At 47.0% G+C, this 23,529-nt stretch overlaps 1 protein-coding gene across 1 annotated transcript; it reads right to left on the bottom strand.

The window, feature by feature from the left end:
- Nucleotides 1-1,892: 1,892 nt before the first annotated feature.
- On the bottom strand, nucleotides 1,893-23,024 carry LOC148509059 (uncharacterized). Its single transcript, XM_088443636.1, has 5 exons — nucleotides 22,995-23,024; nucleotides 13,885-14,066; nucleotides 12,261-12,389; nucleotides 4,256-4,378; nucleotides 1,893-3,152 (listed from the first exon to the last, which is right to left on the bottom strand). The coding sequence occupies exons 1-5, from the start codon at nucleotides 23,012-23,014 to the stop codon at nucleotides 2,971-2,973; spliced, it is 636 nt and encodes a 211-aa protein (XP_088299762.1). The 5' UTR covers nucleotides 23,015-23,024; the 3' UTR covers nucleotides 1,893-2,970.
- Nucleotides 23,025-23,529: the final 505 nt, after the last annotated feature.

Genomic DNA, 23,529 nt, shown 5'->3' with positions numbered 1-23,529 from the left:
TGCTGCTGCCCCCTAGCACCGCCTCTAAAGTACCGCCTCTGACCTAGCACCGGTCTCCCAGCACAGCACTCAGCATCACAGATCACAGCAGCAGCCAGCAACACCCAATTCACATCACACCACACAGTATTACTCTTTATTCACATTACACCACACAGTAATGCTCTTTATTCACATTACACCACACAGTATTGCTCTTTATTCACATTACACCACACAGTATTGCTCTTAATTCACATTGCACCACACAGTATTGCTCTTTATTCACATTACACCACACAGTATTGCTCTTTATTCACATTACACCACACAGTATTGCTCTTTATTCACATTACACCACACAGTATTGCTCTTTATTCACATTACACCACACAGTATTGCTCCTTATTCACATTACACCACACAGTATTGCTCCTTATTCACATTACACCACACAGTATTGCTCCTTATGCACATCACACCAAACAGTATTGCTCCTTATTCACATCACACCACACAGTATTGCTCCTTATTCACATCACACCACACAGTATTGCTCCTTATTCACATTACGCCACACAGCATTGCTCCTTATTCACATTACGCCACACAGTATTGCTCCTTATTCACATTACGCCACACAGTATTGCTCCTTATTCACATAACGCCACATCACGCCACAGTATTGCTCCTTATTCACATCACACCACACAGTATTGCTCCTTATTCACATCACACCACACAGTATTGCTCCTTATTCACATTTCACCACACAGCAGTGCTCCTTATTCACATTACACCACACAGTAGTGCTCCTTATTCACATTACACCACACAGTATTGCCCCTTATTCACATCACACCACACAGTATTGCCCCTTATTCACATCACACCACACAGTATTGCCCCTTATTCACATCACACCACACAGTATTGCTCCTTATTCACACCACACCACACATTATTGCTCCTTACACATTATACCACACAGTATTACTCCTTATTCACATCACACCACACAGTATTGCCCCTTATTCACATCACACCACACAGTAGTGCTCCTTATTCACATCACACCACACAGTAGTGCTCCTTATTCACATCACACCACACAGTATTGCTCCTTATTCACATCACACCACACAGTATTGCTCCTTACACATTATACCACACAGTATTACTCCTTATTCACATCACACCACACAGTATTGCCCCTTATTCACATCACACCACACAGTAGTGCTTCTTATTCACATCACACCACACAGTAGTGCTCCTTATTCACATCACACCACACAGTATTGCTCCTTATTCACATCACACCACACAGTATTGCTCCTTACATTACACCACACAGTATTGCCCCTTACACATTACACCACACAATATCGCTCCTTATTCACATAAGCCAGCTCTGATTCCAAAAATCAATATCCCCTGTCCCATCAGGGCACAGAGTTTCTGGATTCACACACGATCCCTGCATCTGGTTAGCCAGAATTGCTGCTGCAGTGGTGCCCGGAACGTGCAGTGGACCCTTCAGATGTACTCGCTGCAGCTGTAACAGCCTGCTATGTGCTCCGGTCAGTGCTGTAAATCCCGTCACTGGCGGCCCTGTCCCCTCCACATGATGTCATACGATCAGCGGACGCGGCCAGGACAGGGACCAGGAGAGTTCTGTTCAAATCTCAAAAATGGCATCATATTGGCTATCTGCTCTCACGTGTTTTGAATAGCTAATAAGATAAATCTGAGCTAACCCGAGCTAATTTGGCAAAAAGGTACCGAGCCAATACCAAACCGATCATCTCTGGCAGCTAAATCTGCAAACTGATCCAGAAGAAAGAAACAAGTTTTCATCTTATTTTAGTAAAGTGTTACATACTTATTGCTCATTTTGTTTTTTTATTTGCAAAAAGGTTTATTAGTGAGAATTCATATGTACAGTAGGTTATACATATATAATAGGCTGCAAAACAGGGGTGTACACAACCTCTGCCTTCTTTAGCTCTTTGTCAGATACACCCCATTAGAGTATCTAACCTGTACGTGAAACAGGCCACATTTAACTGCTGTGTTATGGAGACGGGTCAACAAGTTTGAAATGTACAGAACAAAAACTCTTCTGTTGAGCGAAGTCGGAGCAACTACAGATGAACCTGAGTTTCGGGTATATGGTAGACACAAACACACAACTAGAGGGGACGCGGTCATAACACTGACGCTGGGATTCTGACGCTCAGAATGTAGGCGCCGGAATCCTGATACCTGTCATTATCCTGGCGCTGGTATCCCAAAGGTAAGTAGTGGGGATAGGGGGAAAGATAGTGTTAGGGTTATGCACTAAGGGGAGTATTAGGCACCATGGGGGAGTATTAGGGTGCGGGGAGGGGGAGGTTAGTTTAGGCATGGGGGGAGGTTAGGTTTAGGCACCGGGGAGGGAGAGTTAGGAGCAGGAAAAGGGGGAGTGTTAGGATCCTGACCAACAAGTTTCAATATCATAACCCTGTCGGAATGCCGGCATTGGGATTCTGACCGCCGGGATCCCAAATTGCCGGCATCCCGTACCCATCCCCTAGAGATGTATCTATCAAACTATTACTGATAGGCAGGTAAATGTCATCATGAGACAGACCCAGTGCATTTATTACAATTATTTAGTGTAAGTCCATAAAAGGTGCCGTATGCTTTAATTGGGAACTAGAGTAACATAATCTTCCTGGCAACGAACAACAACTTTAGAAGAAGCGTCTTGCTATATTGTACCTCAATGGGATCGGAGTTTCCTTACTGTATAGATAGATTTATAAACTTGAAGTATCTTGTCCGTTGTACTGCTGCCTTTATCAGTGTGGTGTGGCAAAGTAACGCTCCAATATAGAGTATACAGTTTAAATTATGTCCTAATACAGTTTTGAAACATTTACAGTTATCTATTGATATTAAATACAGCACTTTTATATTAATTTGCCATTAAGCAGTAGGATCCCTTTAAGAAACAATAATGCTGCTCGGCGGGAGTTGCGACGCGTAGCTTGGCGGAGGGTCCGACTTGAAGTCTGCTGCGGGGTCCACTGTGTAGCCCGGTGGGGGCTGAATATTGTCTGGTGTTGTTTGTGGAGCTGATGAGTCTATGTCAGGTTCTATACTTGCATGGTAAAAGCTCAGGCAGCCTGTGAAGACAAAGAGGGTCAGTTGTGGCGTACACGGGGCCTAAATGCACAGACACCTCCTTGGTGGATCTGCATCCGTAAATGCTGCCTCGGATCGCCATCGCAACCATCGGTCATAATGGTTGCTCCTTTGGCCAGGCTGCGCAAGCTGAGACTTACTCAGCCTGGCCGATTCCTGTACGCATTCTGCACATGCGCAATCCTCCCACCATTGTAAACGTACGTTTACCCTCCGGTGCACGAACATCTTTTTTTTTCTCATATAGGGGCCCATTTATCAATAATCACATACTCAACGAGATCTGTGAGCCCGTCCCTGCGATGTGATCACGGATCTTGGGACTCCTGCGCATGCGCTGTCTACTTACTATGCATGTGCGACGGCCATTGTCGGGAAGGGTTTCTGGAGGAACCCTCTCCTGGTAAATTTTACAAAGTGTAGTCTATCGGCTACAACAGCACGACGTCATCTTCAGACAGCGTAAGCTGCGGGGGCCACACTTGATCAATCAGACAGCATCACATCCCCCTTAGAATCCTGCGGAGGGTTGCGGCAGCTATCGGAAATGGACAGACCACGGTAGGTATCGGAGATATCTGCTGGCAATCCCTCCATAATACATCTGGGAGAATACTTAATATTTGCGGGTATCCCCAGAAAACTGGTGTGTTGAAAGGAGCGCACCCAGATTACTCTATGCAGAGACACACGCATTGACCCTTATGAGTGTATAGACGGAGCAAGGTTGGAGGCGGAGCAAGGTTGGGAAGGGGCGGTCTTACGCAAATTCACTAGGGGCGTGGATGCATTGCATGTGTATCTTATGGGCGATAATAGGCTTTTCTTTGCCAGAATGTTTCTCCTTGTACCCCTTTCAGACATAAACCCCGGCTTTACCCCACTATATATTTTAAAGCGGCAAACCTTCAAAAGACAAAATTAAGATGTTTTTATCTGTTAAGGAATTGCCGCTTTAAATCTAGCGGCGATATTGACAACATTTTGCGACTGCCTGCAACTTGCGCGGGCTATGACATGTAAGCTGCACTGTGTGAACATGCCCTAAAATACAAGCCCTATTTAGACTACTAAAAAGACTTACTGGCAACAAAACATAAAACGGTGGCAATCCAGCCCAAGATAAGGCCGTAGGAGACGTTCTTAAATATTGGGATAATCGTGAGGTAAACGGTTGCGGAGATCATCCCGGCGAAATCGAGGATAGCTAAAAGAAAGAGAACGAGAGAGACAGATGGACTTATTCAAATTAATCAAGCCCCGCCCACCATCATTAAAAAAAAACAACAACAACCTAATTATAATTATTATTAGCATAGTGAGAACAGATACTTTTGTTAAGAGAAGCCTACAGTATATGGTATTAGCATTTACTATTGCGCCAATGTTCAATTAACGATGCCCAACTGTATTAACAGAATGATGCCATTTTTATACTTGTACGTATTTAGGGAGACATTGGGGCTGATAGTTTAGGAAGCGTACACGCCCACATGGCACTGGCCACACCCACACACCACTGGCCACACCTCCTCTGCTTCACATGAAAAGCCCTTGAACATTTTCAGCCCCAGGACCCCTGTGGCTCCCAATCGGGCCCTAGGCAACGTTATCATGCTGACCTCTTTATGAAAGTGTATGTGATATATATATATTCAATAGTTACAGTCCAACAGAAGAGAAAACCTTAGTACATTGGTTAATTAGCAACACACTAATTATTCTTGAGAAAATCAGGTCTGATTTTAGAAATGGGCAATAAGGGCATTTGCTCTGGACCCACCAAGTAAGAGGAGCCCATTTTTTAACTTCCTAGAAATGGAGTATGAACAGGGGAGGCCCTTAAACTAGTCCTATGGGCTCCCTGCGCCAGAATCGCATCAGCTCCTGGAAATCATGGACTATTACATTTGGCCCCTGGTGCCCTAAAAGAACATTTTTATATAAATGTAAGAAACCCCTACAGTATAATTAGTACAAACGCTTTTGTTTTGATACATTTGCATGGTACTACTCATATTTTGAAATGTTCTCCCAGGGGATGGGTACAGGATGCCGACACTCGGGATCCCGGTGGGCAAAATCCCGATGCCGACATCCCGGCCAGGTTACAATCCAGACGCCTCTAGGTAAGTAAGCCTAACCTAACCCCTGACCCTCCCTCCCGCAGCCTAAACCCATACATGCATACCCTCCCGGTTTTCACGGGAGGCTCACGATTTTTCGGGTAACCCCCCCACACCCTCGGAAGTGTAGGCAATTCTCCCGCATTCTGCCCTCTTCCTAGTGAAGTGGGCAGAATGGGGAAAATATTAGCGGGGATCGGCAGTTCTGAGTGTTGTGTCATTTAGCCCCACATGTTGTGTCATTTAGCCCAACATGCTATTTTAAATATGCATAATCGCGGTGAATTCCCGTGAGTGGGTGGGGCTTAACGACGCGATCTGCCAGCCCCGCCACCAACTCTGCCTACCTGCTTCACCTCCCCGGGCTTCTCCTGGGGAGGAATATTAAATAGTCGGCAAGTATGCCTAAACCTAACCTTCTCCTCCCTAGTACCTAAACCTAACCCCCCCCCCCCCCCAGCCTAAATCTAACCCAGCCAGCAGTCAAAACCTAACCCTTCCTCTAGTCCTAACGCTAACCCTCCACCTATCCCCAGTACTTAAATTTGGGATCCCGGTGCCGGTATTCTGATAAGTGTTGGGATTCCGGCATCGGCATGCTGACCGCATCCCTTTCCCAGGCACCCAACAACGTACTTAACTGATAATGTGACCCTCCCTCTGTCTTATCCTTTCCATTATAATTCAATTAGCTGTTGTTTTGGACGATCCTGTGGTCTGAGGATCATATGACTCTTGGGGGAGATGGACTAAACCTTGGAGAGTGATAAAGTACCAACCAATCAGCTCCCAATTGTCATTTTTACTAACACAGCCTGTAAAGTGACAGTTAGGAGCTGATCGGTTGGTACTTTATCCCCCATCTACTCTATCCCTCTCCAAGGCTTAGAACACCTCCCCCTGTGACCACTCAGGATGTTGTTTTAGGTTTCTCATGTCCGCATGGGCCCAATGCCAATATGTGGCACGTTCACAATCTTTCTAAGCTTCTCTGGCCCAGCATGAACTCCCGGGGAGCTGTCCTTCCCGCGGCCGCGCCGGCACCGTGTTGCAGAACTGGCAAATGAATTCCGCTAGCCACTGTAAAATGGCGGTGGAGGGTGTCATCGAGCACGATTTCTTTTGTGGGCTTAGGGCCTGATACACAGTTGTACGATATAAGCATCACTGCTGTGTCCTGTCAGAATACGCTAAGTTTAGCTCATACTTACCAGCATACAGCTGGCCGGGCTATGACTCCGTTTTGGGGGCGAAGCCAGGGGGTGTGACCGCACGATCACGTCATCCCCTCTTCACAATGCCAAAAATAAAGGCATTGTGATTCAGAGGGCGGAGCTGCGATGACGCGATTCAGCGCGAATCGCGTAATCGGGCACCCCCGCCGCAGGGGTTTCTAGTAGTAGTCCAGGGGGCAGGCGGCAGCCGGGAGGCTTGCCTGCCTTTCCGGGGGGTCGGGAGTGGCACCCGATATTCAGGAGGCGCCCGACCAAATCATGAGGGTAGGCAAGCCTGGATTAGCATACCTCCCAACATGACCCTCTCCAGGAGGGACACAATGCTCTGGTCCTGGACTTCCCTGGTAAGAGGTGAGGCTACAGCGCAGTTCAAAAGTCAAATAGGGGAGCCACACCAACTGTCATTTCACACACTGCCCAACATCACTGGCTGGGACTCACTGGCAGTTGGTGTGACTCCCCTATTTGAATTATGGACTGTGCTACAGCCCCACCTCTGGAGCCTCCACCAATCATGCATTACCAGGGAAGTCCAGGACCAGAGCATTGTGTCCCTACTGGAGAGGGTCATGTTGGGAGGTATGGATTAGCTGTTTAGGCATGAAATGCTCTATTTACTAAGCAGTGTTAGGAGACAGAGTGAAAAGTGATAAGGTGACAGCCAATCAGCTCCCAACTGTCATTTTTCAAACACATCCTGTGAGATGACAGTTGGGAGCTGATTGGCTGGCACCTTATCACTTTCCACTCTGTCTCCTAACACTGCTTAGTAAATAGACCCCGAAGTTATATAAGAGTCCTCTCTCTTTTCTGATTGGCTAGGGTTAGTAACACGTTGCTAGGCAGACTAATGTTGGTTTGTTTGTATATGGGTTTAGAGTTATCCTATTATATGGGGGGTGTCCCTATAAGGAGGTTATTTAAGTGCAGTTTGAGTTTAGTTCGGCCTCTTATCAGATTGGAAGTAGGCCTTACTATATTTGTTTGTTTGTCTTTACTAATTCTTTATATTATAAGTAGGCACAGCTAGGCAGGAAAGCACTACTAACTAGCGGCCACATGTGGCATAAGTGGTAATTGTGGGGCACTTACCCTTTTGAAGGACGGCGGGTGCGTCCTACCCATACGGAGGGGGGGGGGGGACAGTGGGCGCTTTGTGGGAGCGTCCGTGCTGGGCCATAGTAAAGAGCGGTGAGTCATTCGGGTTTGCGTACAAGTCTAAATCAGACTAGGGATGAGCGGGTTCGGTTCCCTGAGAACCGAACCCACCCGAACTTCGGGGATCCGGGGCGATCCGAGCCCAAGCTCGGATCTCCCTGTCTGCCCCGGATCCCTCTCCCGAGGCAAAACCTCGAGATCTGCTGTCGGATCTCGAGGTTTTGCCTCGAGCGGCCATTTAAAAAAAAATGCCTTTGCCTTTAATGGGCAAAGTGCTGATTGGCTGACAGAGCCGTCTGTCACGGCTCTCAGCCAATCAGCATTATGGTGCTCATTTGCATGTAGCACGGACTCGTGAGATCCGTGCTACATGCATCTGTGTGATTGACAGTGACACAGAGCACAGATGGGTCAGTGAGACCCGTCTGTGCTGCTGTGTATTTCAATGACACAGATGCACGCACGGACCAGGAGATCCGTGCTACTTGCATCTGTGTCATTGACACAGAGCACTAACGGGTCCGTGAGACCCGTCTGTGCTGCTGTGGTAAATAAAAAAAAAAAAACCTGTGTAAAAAGAGAAAAAAATGGCGTCCTCCCCCCCAAAAAAAGAGCAACCAGCCCCGGGCATTAGTGACCCAGTGCTGGGTGTGCTTAAATACAGGGGACAAACGACATAGGGGTCCCCTGTACTTAAACACAACCAGCACCGGGCTAGTCAGAACCAGAGCTGGTTGCCAAAATACGGGGGACAAACGACGTAGGGGTCCCCCGTATTCTGCGCAACCAGCTCTGGGCTCTGATCCGGTCCTGGTTCTGGAAATACAGGGGAAAAAAATGAGTAGGGTTCCCCTGTATGTTCCAGAACCAGCACTGGACTTTTTCTAGCGGGGGGCTGATGCCACAGCCAGGGGAGCCCTTTCACCGGGCCCCCCAGCCGCAGCATCAGCCCTGACCGCTAGTCAGCCCAGGCCGGGGATCCCTGGAGAGCTGGGGACCCCCCCAATAAAGGGGTCACCCTCTCCAGGGCACCCCAGGCCCAGGCTGATAGCCCGGGGCTATCCCCGCCACCCCTGGTGGCGGTGGGTGGCGGGTTGATTGTGTGGTGTGGTGTAAATAAAGAATATCAAACATTGTCTTTACAAGTAGAACTGCAAGTCCCAGCAAGCCTGCCCCGCATGCTGGTACTTGGAGAACCACAAGTACCAGCATGCAGGGCATTAAGGGCCCACTAGTACCTGTAGTTCACCTGTAAAAAAATGTTTAAAAAAAACACAGGACACACACACCGTGACAGTATAAGTTTATTAAACATACATACACACACACACATGTACACATACTCACCTATGTAACCTGTAGCATCGGTCCACTTGTCCGGTAAAGTATCCCTAGGGGACCTGTGAAAAAAAACATACTCACCATCTCCTATGCGAGGTTCTGTCCTCTTCGTTCCAAAGTAGGCATCCCCGGACTTGGCAAAAAAAAAAAACGAAAACGCGATCCACGAACTTAGTACCGTTCTATAGAACGGTACTTCCCGAATGAGAGCTTAGCGGCGGGGTATCACCATGGAAACCCCGCTGCTAAGCGTTCATTGGCTGAGAGAGGCCATCTCCCGTCTCTCTCAGCCAATGAACGGCTCCCTCCATTGTAGTCAATGCTGGGAGCCGCAAGGTTATTAAAGTTTACCCTGCGGTTCCCACCATTGACTACAATGGAGGGAGCCGTTCATTGGCTGAGAGACGGGAGATGACCTCTCTCAGCCAATGAACGCTTAGCAGCGGGGTTTCCATGGTGATACCCCGCCGCTAAGCTCTCATTCGGGAAGTACCGTTCTATAGAACGGTACTAAGTTCGTGGATCGCGTTTTCGTTTTTTTTTTTTGCCAAGTCCGGGGATGCCTACTTTGGAACGAAGAGGACAGAACCTCGCATAGGAGATGGTGAGTATGTTTTTTTTCACAGGTCCCCTAGGGATACTTTACCGGACAAGTGGACCGATGCTACAGGTTACATAGGTGAGTATGTGTACATGTGTGTGTGTGTATGTATGTTTAATAAACTTATACTGTCACGGTGTGTGTGTCCTGTGTTTTTTTAAACATTTTTTTTACAGGTGAACTACAGGTACTAGTGGGCCCTTAATGCCCTGCATGCTGGTACTTGTGGTTCTCCAAGTACCAGCATGCGGGGCAGGCTAGCTGGGACTTGCAGTTCTACTTGTAAAGACAATGTTTGATATTCTTTATTTACACCACACCACACAATCAACCCGCCACCCACCGCCACCAGGGGTGGCGGGGATAGCCCCGGGCTATCAGCCTGGGCCTGGGGTGCCCTGGAGAGGGTGACCCCTTTATTGGGGGGGTCCCCAGCTCTCCAGGGATCCCCGGCCTGGGCTGACTAGCGGTCAGGGCTGATGCTGCGGCTGGGGGGCCCGGTGAAAGGGCTCCCCTGGCTGTGGCATCAGCCCCCCGCTAGAAAAAGTCCAGTGCTGGTTCTGGAACATACAGGGGAACCCTACTCATTTTTTGTCCCCTATATTTCCAGAACCAGGACCGGATCAGAGCCCAGAGCTGGTTGCGCAGAATACAGGGGACCCCTACGTCGTTTGTCCCCCGTATTTTGGCAACCAGCGCTGGTTCTGACTAGCCCGGTGCTGGTTGTGCTTAAGTACAGGGGACCCCTACGTCGTTTGTCCCCTGTATTTAAGCACACCCAGCACTGGGTTACTAATGCCCGGGGCTGGTTGCTCTTTTTTGGGGGGGTGCACGCCATTTTTTTCTTTTTTTACACAGGTTTTTTTTTTTTTTTTTTACCACAGCAGCACAGACGGGTCTCACGGACCTGTCATTGCTCTGTGCCAATCACACAGATGCATGTAGCACGGATCTCCCGGGTTCGTGCTACATGCAAATGGGCACCATAACGCTGATTGGCTTCCTGTCTGCCACTGCAGTGCCACTCCTAGATGGGCCACGTGTTTGTGCCGCCCCCTTGTGTCGCTTAGCATAGTCATCCAGCTTCCTCGGTACAACCTTTTGGCCTAAAAACAATATTGTGAGGTGTGAGGTGTTCAGAATAGAGTGGAAATGAGTGGAAATTAATGTTATTGGGGTTATTAATAGCGTAGGAACAAAAAAAGGCCCATTTATGTGATTTTAGCGGGTTTTTTTTATTTTTTAAGAAAAAATCCAGATCCAAAACACAAAACCCAGAACCCAAAACACGGAAGGGTGGTTTTGGCAAAACCAATCCAGATCCAAAACACGAAGAAAGATCCAGATCCAAAACCAAAACACAAAACACGAAAAGTGTCCGGTGCACACCCCTAAATCAGACCCTTAAACAATTCACCAGGCCCCCCTTCCCAATATTTATCCAGACAATGGGGATGGTTCAGCCTCCGACAGACTTGCTGTCACAGTTGCTAACATGGTAGCGGCTGCGATAGCATGCAATACGGTAATGCAGCAGGAGGTGTCACGCCCTACGTCATGCATTACTGACCCTTGGACGCAGCATCAGCATGTCCATCGGCCGACTGAGTGACTCATGGGGTCAATCAAGCCGGTGATCGAAAATTCTCAAAAGAGACCAGGAAATCTCCATGTTGGACACTGACGTCAGTACTTTGACCCACCACATGCAGTGATTACTGCAGATACCCTTCTTGGCAAACTGTCCACAAGTTCCTGGACAGCAGCAGGCTGTATGTTTTGCCATCCGCCCTAAGTACAGTGACCAACTATGACACTGAAGAAGGTTGAGTCAGCCTAGAACGCACACGTTACTCCAATTCATCCCAGAGGTTCTCAGTGGGGGTAAGATCTGGACTCCGAGCTGGCCAGTCTATCCGGGTTCCCAAATTTTTTGTATACCAGTCCAGCGTCACCTTGGAAACATGACAGGCGGCATTGATAAAAACATTTGTGTTTCCATAGAACTGCAAGCGCATGGGCCTCCCTATGGGGTGAAAACCGCCACGTTAGTGGCTATTTGGATCTCCTGTGCAATGGTACGTATTTCGCTTGTGCAGGGGTGTCCAATCACTTTTATCTACATAGCAAACTGAGGTGAAATTCTGTGTGCTGCTGATAACATTCCAATGCTCTGATTGGCTACTGGTTGCCCTATCCCCACCTTCTACAGTTTCTGCACAAACACGCCGCACCGGTTTTAAAGAAAGAACACGCTAAGGGCTCTGACCCTCGTCAGACGCATCCAAAAAAAAGCCACAAAAAAACTAAAATAAGCTGAAGATTAGGGGGTAAATTTACTAAAGTGAGAGTTTTTAGAAGTGGAGATGTTGCCCATAGCAACCAATCAGATTCTAGCTATTATCTTCTAAAAGGTGCTAGATAAATGTTAAGTAGAAACTGATTGGTTGCTATGGGAAACATCTCCACTTCTAAAAGCTCTCACTTTAGTAAATTTACCCCTATGAGTTGATGACAATGAATCTTCCTTTTTTTTTTGTATCTTCTTCTAGGAACTAAAAGCATGAATATGTGTTTTTGAAAAATCCAGATGTGAATGAGGGAAGGAAAGTAGTGGTTGATGCTCACCTACAAATATTATAATTTTCCCCACGGTTTTTTTCATATCCGTAACGTTTGCCCAGAGTCCCAGGCTAACTGCAGCGCAACCAAAGAAACCGAGGATGAAGGCGCACACGAGGAAGACCTTGGCATGTACTGAGAGAGAGAGAGAGAGAGAGATAATGGACAGTAATATTAAATAACTCATAATAAAGTACATTTTTGCTGCAAAATAACGAGAACCGCTAATCAGTACTTTACCTGCACTGAGAACAGGTTATGTGTGTCTTCTGGCCTCCAGGACACCAGGGGGCCCAAAGGGATGTAGGAATTAGACCCAAGATCGGGATGCCGGCTGTTAAAATCCCGGTACCGGAATCCCGACATGGGACAGAACACCGGCGCTAGAATCCCAACACCAATTCAGAATCCAATGCCGGAATCCTGACAGCCGGCATCCCAAACGTAAGTATAGCGGGCTGGGTTAGGTGTTAGCCGGGGGGGGGGGGGGGGAGGTTAGGTTTAGGCACCACAGGGGGGTTAGGGTTAAGCTACAGGAGGGAGGGGGTTAGGGTTAAGCTACAGGAGAGAGGGGGTTAGGGTTAGGCTACTGACCGGGGGAATTAGGTTTAGGCACCACTGGGGGGGGGGTTAGGGTTAGTTCAGGCACCAAGGGGGAGGGTTAGCTTTAGGTACTAATGGTGAAGTGGTGAAGGTTAGGGTGCGGGTGGGGAGGGTTAGGGTTAAGATGCAGGAACAGAGGGTTAGGGGGTTAAGGGGGGAGGGTTAGCATACTTACGGAGCCCCTGTCGGGATACTGAGCTTTGGGATGAAGCTGTTGGTATTTTGACAGCTGGCATCTCGACTGCCGGTATTTCTTACCCAAACCGGCCCAGCTAAATGCCTGAATAACCAGGCTCTGAGACGTTTTTGGTGCCCACCATCATTGTTGAAGTTGAGTAAAGCATCCAATCAGCATCTAGCTGTAATTTCATAGGCTGGGCTAGATACTGTATAGGACAGAAGCTGATTGGCTGCTTCACACCAACCTCTCCACTTTATCTCTCTCCATGACTTGACACATCTCCCACTTTTGAGAAAGAATAACATCTCAATGCCCACCCTGTCCCACGTGATATCGTATGAGCATAATAACCCAGTTGAAAAAAAAACTTATTTACGGTCTTCCATGTGTATTTTGAATTGGACAAATGAAAGCACAGCACCGATTCTACGTCAGGGGTGTGGCAGCACATATGTGTATAGTTACGCCCCCAACTGCAGCCTAGAGATGCCACCTGACAGCGTTAGTCGCAAATGCGAAACGCGCCTTCCCCTATTTGTACGCAATATAGACACAACACTCATGTATTAGGTACTCGGCGCACAGCTGGGGGGGGGCAATGGATATCAGCATACTATTTGGCATACTTATACATATAGATGCCCATATAATTGATTGAATATTGCTAAACTTACTGGCCATTACTGATGATCATCTTGTCCAGAAAACTGCTAGTTGGCATCTTTTGAGGCATTACTGATATTGATGGGCATATTATTGGGCAGCACAGATGTTGGTACATGCCCTATTACTGCAGCTTAGATGTGATTAGGGGCATCGGAGAATAGTGCGATGATCATTACTTACTGATGTCAGAGTGGGGTTCACAAACGAATCTGTTGCAGATATTCCATATTCCAACAAACTCGATGTTAGTCCTTCCATTGGCATTAATCCAGTGATTGGTTGAGATGGCGATCAGCAGTAACAGAGTGCTAACATTAAACAACCCTGCCACCGCCGCTCTCAACCGGAAGGACAAGATGGTGCTGTAAAGAAAGGCAGTATTATATAAATATAATTGCAATGATCATCTAGGCAACACAGTGTATCACAAACACTAAAACATCAGAAATCAAAATCAACTGAAAATTTAGATTCCCTTCTCACACTAATATAACCAGGAGGTTAGACTAATGTCATCCATTAGGATACCTGACAGCAGTCCGGGAAAGGGGAATGTCCTCACTCAAAGTGGGTGTGGTTTGGATTGAGGGACACATATGGGAGTGGCCTATTGCATTATGGCAGCCGGACAGGTATGCTATCACATAAGCAACCTATGCTTAAAGCTTTGTCAGCGAGTGATCCTTACTAATGTTACTCATGTGCATTCAAATAGGGGAGCCACACCAACTGCCAGTGAGTCCTGGCCGGCGATGTCTGGCAGCGTTTGGGGTGGCAGTTGGTGTGAATTTTGGACTGAGCTGCAGCCCCACCCCTGGAGTCACCACAGCTCATGTGCCAGTTTCTACCTGGAAATGGTTTGCTGTTATTCAGCTGACAAGTCTTTTGTGCATTCGAAAATCTCCCCCAGAACCCCCCCTCATGGTCACTGGTAATTTATTACAAATTTCTATCACGTACTGTACACATATGATATATAGAACCTCATTTATCAACAAGTTTTATCATTCACAAAAAGTGATAAAACTCAATGCATATGATAGATGGTGCTCCAGCCAATCAGCTCCCAATTGTCATTTCTCAAACAGATGACAGTTGGGAGCTGATTGGCTGGAGCACCATTATCATACACAACAAGTTTTATCCCGCGTTGTGAATGATAAAACTCGTTGATGAATAAGGCCGATAGCCACACTAGCGGTCAAAGGTTTTAGAACATCCCCTATTGTTTCAGTTTTTAGTGAAATTGAAGTCCAGTGAATAACCTGAAATGGTACAAACTGGTAAGTGGTAACCCGCTAGGTGGCCCACCAGTCCGAGGAAAATAGCCAAAAAATATCTGTAGTCAAGCTAAAGAGCCGATATCGTGACACAAAGCCACGCCCCATTTTAGTGCGCACGCCTTTGGTATGACATTTGCAGAACCATGACCTTGTGTCACACCCCAGTTTTTAGTCACGCTTGGGGCGAGCCCAGCACATTGAAAATACACAATTTACATGAAATGAAAGAAAAAGCCAGAGCAGTATAGAAAACATTGAAAAAGCCACGTTCACATAAAATATATTGAAACAAGTCAGATCTGCATAAAAAATACTAAAACAAGCCAGATCCACATAAAATACATTTTAAAAACCACATCTACATTACAAACATATTAAAATCCAGATTCACATAAAATACACTGAATCTTCCAGATTCACATAATACTTCACATACTTCAGCTCCTCCATGTGTCACTCCAGCCCTCTCCCTTGCCATTCCAGCCCACATTCCACATTCCAGCCCCTCATTGCAGCCCCCCCACCCCCCATGCCACTGCAGTGGCCCCGCGTGTCACTCCAGCCACCCCCGGAGTTATCTCAACAGCCTCACTCTGCCCCTATAAGCATGAAAGCAGGCATCATTCCCCCAGCTCTCAGGCTGCCCCCCCCCACTGACTCTCAGACAGTAGTGCCCATCATACTGTGCCCCCTATATATGTGCCCCTTATGCAATGCCCCCTGTAGTTTTGCCCCTTATGCAGTGACCCCTGTATTTGTGCCCCTTAAGCAGTGCCCCCTCTAGTTGTGCCTCTTATGTAGATAGATAGATAGATAGATAGATAGATAGATAGATAGATAGACTAGGGATGAGCGGGTTCTGATTTTTTAAATCCGAACCCCCCCCGAGCCCCCCCGATCCGAGTCGGGTCCGAGTCATCCTCGACTTTTCCCGCCTGACTCGGATCTGAAATCGAGGCAAAACATCATCATCCCGTCTTCCGAATCTCGCGGGTTTTGGATTCTATAAAAGGGTCGGCGCCATTTTCTCACTCGGCTGTGGACAGTGAAGAGAGGGGGTGGGAGTTAGGGCTGGCTGGGCTGTGTAGTGTAGTGTAGTGCAGTGTAGTGCTGTGCTGTGCTGTGCTGTGCTGCTGTTGTCCATAGGGGCTGTGTCCACTACTCCAAAGTCCATAGGGGCTGGCTGGGCTCTGTTGTGCAGTCAGTTGTCCATAGGGGCTGTGTCCACTCCAAAGTCTATAGGGGCTGGCTGGGCTGTGTTGTGCAGTGTCCCATAAAGGCTGTAGTCCTAAAGGGGTGCTGTAGTGTTGTCCAGGGGGTGACCTGTCCAAGTGCAAAAAAATCCCATAGTGCACTCCAAAAAAATATAAAAAAATATTTTCTGTCTTTGTGAATTGAGTGCGCAGTAGCCGCACGTGCATCGTCGTGCGCCTGTCATAAATCAAGGGCCGGCTGGCTCGTCTGTTAAAGGGTGGTGTAACCCATAGTGCAGTCCAAAAAAATATAAAAAAATATATTCTGTCTTTGTGAATTGAGAGCCTAATTCAGACCCGCTTGCGAGCGCTATGCGCTCGTAAGCAGGTCGATGGTGGCCCAGTGTGTATGCGCACCACGGAGCCGGCTCCGTCATGCACATGCGCGAGACCCGGATAGCGACGGGCAAGCTGTCGCTCCGGGTCTCGCAACAAAGGGGGCGTGCTGTCGATGTTGAGTGACAGCACGCCCCCTTTGGTGGGCAGGCCGTGGGCGTGGCTGCCCAGAGGGAGGCGTTCCCATGGGAACGCCTACCGTCTGAGGCCGGCCCCACTGACATCACAAGTGATGTCAGTGGGAGTGCTTTCGGCTCTGTTAGAGCCGAAAGCACTCTGGGGCTTGCGGCAACGAGACCCTACCACAAGGGTCTCGTCGCAAGCCCGATGGTCGTGATGGTCTTGACCATCGCGACCATCTTCCTGGCCGCTCGCTATAGCTGTGGGTGGTCACCCACAGCTATAAAAAAAAATAGGCCGGCCCTAATTCAGAGCGAGCGCTCTGTCAGAGCGTCCGGATCTGAATCAGGGCCTGAGTGCGCAGTAGCCGCACGTGCATCAGCGTGCGCCTGTCATAAATCAAGGGCCGGCTGGCTCGTCTGTTAAAGGGTGGTGTAATCCATAGTGCACTCCAAAAAAATATAAAAAAATATTTTCTGTCTTTGTGAATTGAGTGCGCTGTAGCCGCACGTGCATCAACAAAGTAGCGCCAAGCGTGCGCCTGTGTCATAAATCAAGGGCCGGCTGGCTTGTCCGTTAAAGGGTGCTGTAACCCCCAAAGTGCACTCCAAAAAAAATAAAGTTCTTCTTTTCTATGTTTGTGTGCGCCTTAGCTGCACGTATATATCAATATAGCATAAATGGAGGACAAAAATTTGTCCAATAAAAATAAAATAGGGAAATTCAAGAACCACTTCATCCTAGTGCTGAAGCTGCTGCCACTAGTCATGACATAGACGATAAAATGCCATCAACGTCGTCTGCCAAGGTCAATGCCCAATGTCATAGTAGAGGGCATATAAAATCCCAAATGACAAAGTTCAGGAAAATCACCTTCGCCCTCCTCCCACTAAAAAAATCAAAAGAGTTAAGCTGGCAAAAGCACAGCGAAGAACTGTGCTTTCTAAGAAGATATCACAAATCCCCAAGGAGAGTCCAAGTGTGGTGGTGGTTGCGATGCCTGACCTTCCCAGCACTGGACGGGAAGAGGTGGCTCTTTCCACCATTTGCACGCCCCCTGCAAGTGCTGAAAGGAGCACCCACAGTCCACTTGCTGATATTCAAATTGAAGAGGTCACTGTTGAAGTACAACAGGATGAGGATGCTGGTGTAGCTGGCGCTGAGGAGGAAGTTGGCGAGGAGGATTCTGATGGTGATGTGGCTTGGTTAAATCAGGCTCCGGGGGAGACAGTTGATGTCCGTGGGATGAAAAAGCCCATCACGGTCATGCCTGGGCAGAAGAAAAAAACATTCTACCTCTTTGGTCTGGCAATATTTCTATCCAAATCCGGACAACAACTGTCTTGCCATATGTACCATATGTAAAGGTGAAATAAGTAGGGGTAGGGACGTTAACCACCTAAGAACATCCTCCCTTATACGTCACCTGCAGCGCGTTCATAAAAAGTTACTGTCAAGTTCAGAAACTTTGGCTGAGACTGTAAGCAGTCCAGGGACACCTAAGTCCCTTTATCCTGTTGTATCCAAGCACCTGCAAACCACACCGTCAACTCCCTCCTCGTCAATTTCCTCCTTAGTCAGGATCGGAAGTAGTCCTGCAGGCCATGTCACTGGCATGACTGACTCTCCTATCCGGGATTCCTCCGGAGGATCCTGCATTGCTACGCCTACTGCTGCCGCTGCTGCTGTTGCTGCTGGGAGTCGTTCATCATCCCAGAGAGGAAGTAGGAACACCACTACTCTTACTAAACAATTGACCCTCCAACAGTCCTTAGCGAGGAGGATGAAGTACGACAGCAGTCATCCTGAAGCAAAACGGACAACTGAGGCCTTGACTGCTATGTTGGTGTTAGACGTGTGTCCGGTATCCGCCATTAGCGGAGTGGGATTTAGACAATCGATGGAGGTAGTGTGTCCCTGGTACCAAATCCTGTCTAGATTCCACTTCACTAGGCAGGCGATACCGAGACTGTACAGAAACGTCAGAAAAAGTGTCCTCAGTGTCCTGAAAAATGCCGTTGTACCCAATGTCCACTTAACCACGGACATGTGGACAAGTGGAACAGGGCAGACTAAGGACTATATGACTGTGACAGCCCAATGGGTAGATATATCGCCTTACGCAGCAACAACAGCGTCACCAATAGCAGCAGCTCAGAAACGCCAGCTCGTTCCAAGGCAGGCTATGCTGTGTATCACCGGTTTCAGTAAGAGGCACACCGCCGACAACCTCTTAGAGAAACTGAGGGAAATCATCGCCCAGTGGCTTACCCCACTTAGACTCTCCTGGGGATTTGTGATATCTGACAACGCCACCAATATTGTGCGGGCATTACATCTGGGCAAATTCCAGCATGTCCCATGTTTTGCTCACACAATAAACTTGGTGGTGCAGAATTTTCTGAAAAGCGACAGGGGCGTGCAGGAGACGCTTTGGGTGGCCCGAAAAATTTCTGGCCACTTTCGCCATTCAGCGACTGCGTGCCGAAGACTGGAGCGCCAGCAAACACTCTTGAACCTGCCCCGCCATCACCTGAAGCAAGAGGTTGTGACGCGGTGGAACTCAACCCTCTATATGCTTCAGAGGATGGAGGAGCAGCAAAAGGCCATTCAAGCCTATACATCCACCTATGACATAGGCAAAGGAGGGGGTATGCACCTGACTCAAGCGCAGTGGAGAATGATTTCCGTGTTGTGCAAGGTTCTCCAGCCCTTCAAACTTGCCACACGTGAAGTCAGTTCAGACACTGCCAGCTTGAGTCAGGTCATTCCCCTCATCAGGCTTTTGCAAAAGCAGCTGGAGAAATTGAAGGAGGAGCTAAGACGGAGCGATTGCGCTCGGCATGTGGGACTTGTGGATGAAACCCTTCATTCGCTTTGCCAGGTTTCAAGGGTGCTCAATCTGTTGAAATCAGAACAGTACATTTTGGCCACCGTGCTCGATCCAAAGCTTAAAGCCTATGTGGTGTCTCTCTTTCCGACCGACACAAGCCTGCAGAGGTGCTAAGACCTGCTGGTCAAAACACTGTCAGCTGAAGCGGAACGTGACACTTCAATAGCTTCTTTTTCATTTTCTCCCGCAACTGGGGCTGTCAGGAAACAACTTAGATATCCTAAGAAAACCGCTGGCGGTGATGCAGGGCAGGCAGGACCAAGTTTGGACATCTGGTCCAGTTTGAAGGACCTGGCAACAATTTCTGACATGTCTACTGTCGCTGCATATGATACTGTCACCATTGACAGAATGGTGGAGGATTACATCGGTGACAGCATCCAAGTAGCCATGTCAGACAGTCCGTACCTGTACTGACAGGAAAAAGAGTCAATTTGGAGGCCCCTGTACAAACTGGCTCTATTTTACCTGAGTTGCCCCCCCTCCAGTGTGTACTCCGAAAGAGTGTTTAGTGCAGCCGGGAACCTTGTCAGCGAAAGGCGTAGGAGGTTGCTTCCACAAAATGTGGAGAAGATGATGTTCAGCAAAATGAATTATCAATTCTTCCAGGGAGACCAGCCTCCAGAACGTACAGAGGGACCTATGGTGGTGGATTCCAGTGGGGGCGAGTTAATACTCTGTGAGGATGAGGATGTACACAACACTGAAGATTGTGAGGAATCGGTAGATGAGGACGACATCTTGCCTCCGTAGAGCCAGTTTGTGCAGGGACAGATGAATTGTCAGCTTGTTTTGTGGGGGCCCAAACGAACCAATCATTTCAGCCACAGTCGTGTGGCAGACCCTGGCGCTGAAATGTTTGGTTTGTTAAAGTGTGCATGTCCTGTTTATACAACATAAGGGTGGGTGAGAGGGCCCAAGGACAATTCCATCTTGCACCTCTTTTTTTTCTTTGCATTATGTACTCTTTGGGGCCTAGTTTTTCAAACTGCCATCCTGTCTGCCACTGCAGTGTCACTCCTAGATGGGTCACGTGTTTGTGTCGCTTAGCATAGTCATCCAGCTACCTCGGTGCAACCTTTTGGACTAAAAACAATATTGTGAGGTGTTCAGAATAGACTGGAAATTAATGTTATTGAGGTTAATAATAACATAGGAGCATAAAAACCCACAAATTCTGTGATTTTAGCTGTTTTAATGCTTTTTAAAAAAAAAAAATACAGATCTAAAACACAAAACCCAAAACACAGAAGGGTGGCTTTGGCAAAACCAATCCAGATCCAAAACGAAAACACGAAAAGTGGCCGGTGCACACCCCTAATGCTGGCCATACACTCTGCAATTATCGGGACGATCCGCCCAATATCGGCGGATCGCCGCGATAATTGCAGCGTGTATGCGGGCGACCGAGGGTTAAATATTGCTCGGTCGGGCATGCTGGATTGTCCAGCATGCCCGTCCGATGCGATATTTACCCGGGAAACTGTCGGCCGCATCGAGCAGTGTATGCCCAGCGCAGCCGACAGACAGACATTTCCTGTGTTCCTTCCTACGGAAGGAACAGGGAAATGTCTCCTCCCCCGGGGGCGGAGCGCGGATGTCGGGGTATATACTGTGAGATTTCTCTCACAGTGTATGCCGGCGACATCTGCGGCTGGCAGGCAGCCAGATAAAATGTCTGTCGGTCTGACAGACATTTTATCTGGCAGTGTATGCCCAGCATTAGATAGATAGATATTTTAATCTTGCAGACCAGCTTCACGGCTTCCTCATTCCTGCAGGTCTTACACTATCATTTTTGCTTTGAACACCAATGACTTACAATGCACTTAAAATCTGTTGATAAAATATTAATAATTTTTTTATGTCATTAGTAAAGTTCCTTTAACCGTTGAGGTGTATGTACTCAGTCTTGGCGAGAGATAAAGTACCAACTAATCAGCTCCGGTCACTGTACATGCTGTGTTTGAACAATGACAGTTAGGAGCTGTTTGGTTGGTACTTATCTCCGTCCACTGTGTCTCTCTCCAAGGCTTAGTACATAGACCTGTAAAATAGTAGAAATCTTCTACTACCTGGAATTAATTGACAAGAACAAAGTAGCTTCAGTTTGATGCCGACACACCGACAGGCAGCTCTCTCTTGCTGAATGGTGTAGAAAACTGTCCCTGGGTGACGTTAACAGTCGGGTGCTACATTCTCACAGACACTTAGGGGGTATTTAATTATCGGCGATATGCACCTGCGCTCATCACTAATAAATACGTTTCCCCAACATCACAAATTTTCCTGCGCAGCTCTGGTGGATGCGAAGAAAAATATGCGCAAGGAACCGAGTTAACGGTCAGAACGGCGGCACATGTGCTGTGCAACTGAGAGGTAAGTTCATTCGTTTATAAATAAGAATAATGTATAAATAAATAAACAAATAAACAAGCACCCATGCATAAGCTACATCATATGAAGCATAAAACTTCCCTTCTGTATTTCATTGTTTTTGCCTTACGTCAATAAACTTCCTAATTGTATATTTTTGTTATCAAATAAAAAAATAAATACAAAGTAACTGCTTACATTGTTTTTATAAAGCATATTTGTTCTGTTTTTTTTCTTCTGGCAACAACATCCATGATAAAGATTTATGATGAAGCATATTCATAGATTAGGATATATCTGGTGGGTTCTTGGCCCCTTTAACAAATAGACCCCTGGATTCCTGCTTGGAATAATTTACACTCAATGCACTCTAGTGCAGGCGTGCCCTCAGTCTATGCATGACCTGATTACTGAACCTAATACCATTCTTTTGTACTAAATATTGCTGTGCACATCACCATAACAGACACTGAATACTCTATCCAGCATATGCAGCAAAGAAGTGATACTGTGCAAGTGTTTATACTGTACACATACTATACAATAACAAAATACAGTATACCAAGAACTACAACTGTATACAGAAAGAGTACAGTGTATTTCTCCACATATATATATAAAAAAAGGCAGAAATAATGTGCATTGCACTAGCCGAGCGGAACTAGAGCAGTAGTACTGTGCTAATCAGAGAGACAAATGTACTAGATGGTGAAATGCATAAGCCTAGAACGGTCTATAGAATTCTGATACAGCTGACTGCTATATGTTCCCATAAGTGAAAGTTACATTTAGACACAGTTTAATAATGAGTATCATTTATGTGATTTCAGGTTTATTATGTATACTACCTTTTACGTTACAAAGTACCATGCACCTATTTTCTTTCAGTAAACATCGCAGTCTAGAGTTCCAGAACCAGATAACACATTTTTTAAATGAAATTAACAGTGATGATCTTAGTTTACAGTTTATGCAATAGACTGTATGTTATCTATGGAGTATAACAGCATATTGTGTCAGTTACAATACCTTGGTTGGTTTGTGATCATGATGTCCCCTTTAGCCAATGTTTCTAGTATTGAAACCAAAGTAGATCATTTCACTTTATATTTCAGCAATATCCCCCTCCCCTATGTTATTGTGTAACAGTTACGCCATTGAGGAATTAATGTGGTAAATACAGTAAAAAGCCTCTATTTACACACGGCTACCTGACTCCAATACTTCTGTTTTATTGAGTAGTGTGTCAACCTACGGCGTCACGTCCTCTCTGGGGTACAGAAGAAGAACATCAACACAGGTCAAATTAAAAGCATAATTTTAAAATAAAGTATCATGAAATTAAGCTGTAATATGTTCTTTTGTTATTAATTAACTGTGCAGTCAACTTAATTGACTTAATTATAATAGATTCCTATATTTAGTGTTTGCTACTAGTGTTTTCTAATAGTCACAGATGGGCTTGGAAACTGTAGATGTGTGTTATGCCGGAACAATGCGATGACATCACTTTTATCAGCTGTTGATTTTATCATATAGAAGTTGCACCTCCAACAGTCACAAT

The sequence above is a fragment of the Taudactylus pleione genome, unplaced genomic scaffold (assembly GCF_031769625.1).
Source record: "Taudactylus pleione unplaced genomic scaffold, aTauple2 ptg000332l, whole genome shotgun sequence".
NCBI lineage: Eukaryota > Metazoa > Chordata > Amphibia > Anura > Myobatrachidae > Taudactylus > Taudactylus pleione.
Note: the sequence above shows the minus strand (reverse complement) of the source record. Positions and strands in the feature narration are given on the sequence as shown.

Excerpts from the sequence above, each read along its gene's own strand:
- LOC148509059 (XM_088443636.1), bottom strand. The coding sequence starts at position 23,014 with ATGATCACAAACCAACCAAG. Across the intron at positions 14,067-22,994 it reads ATGATCACAAACCAACCAAG|CACCATCTTGTCCTTCCGGT; the intron begins GTATTGTAACTG and ends CTTTCTTTACAG. Across the intron at positions 4,379-12,260 it reads GAAAATTATAATATTTGTAG|CTATCCTCGATTTCGCCGGG; the intron begins GTGAGCATCAAC and ends TCTTTCTTTTAG.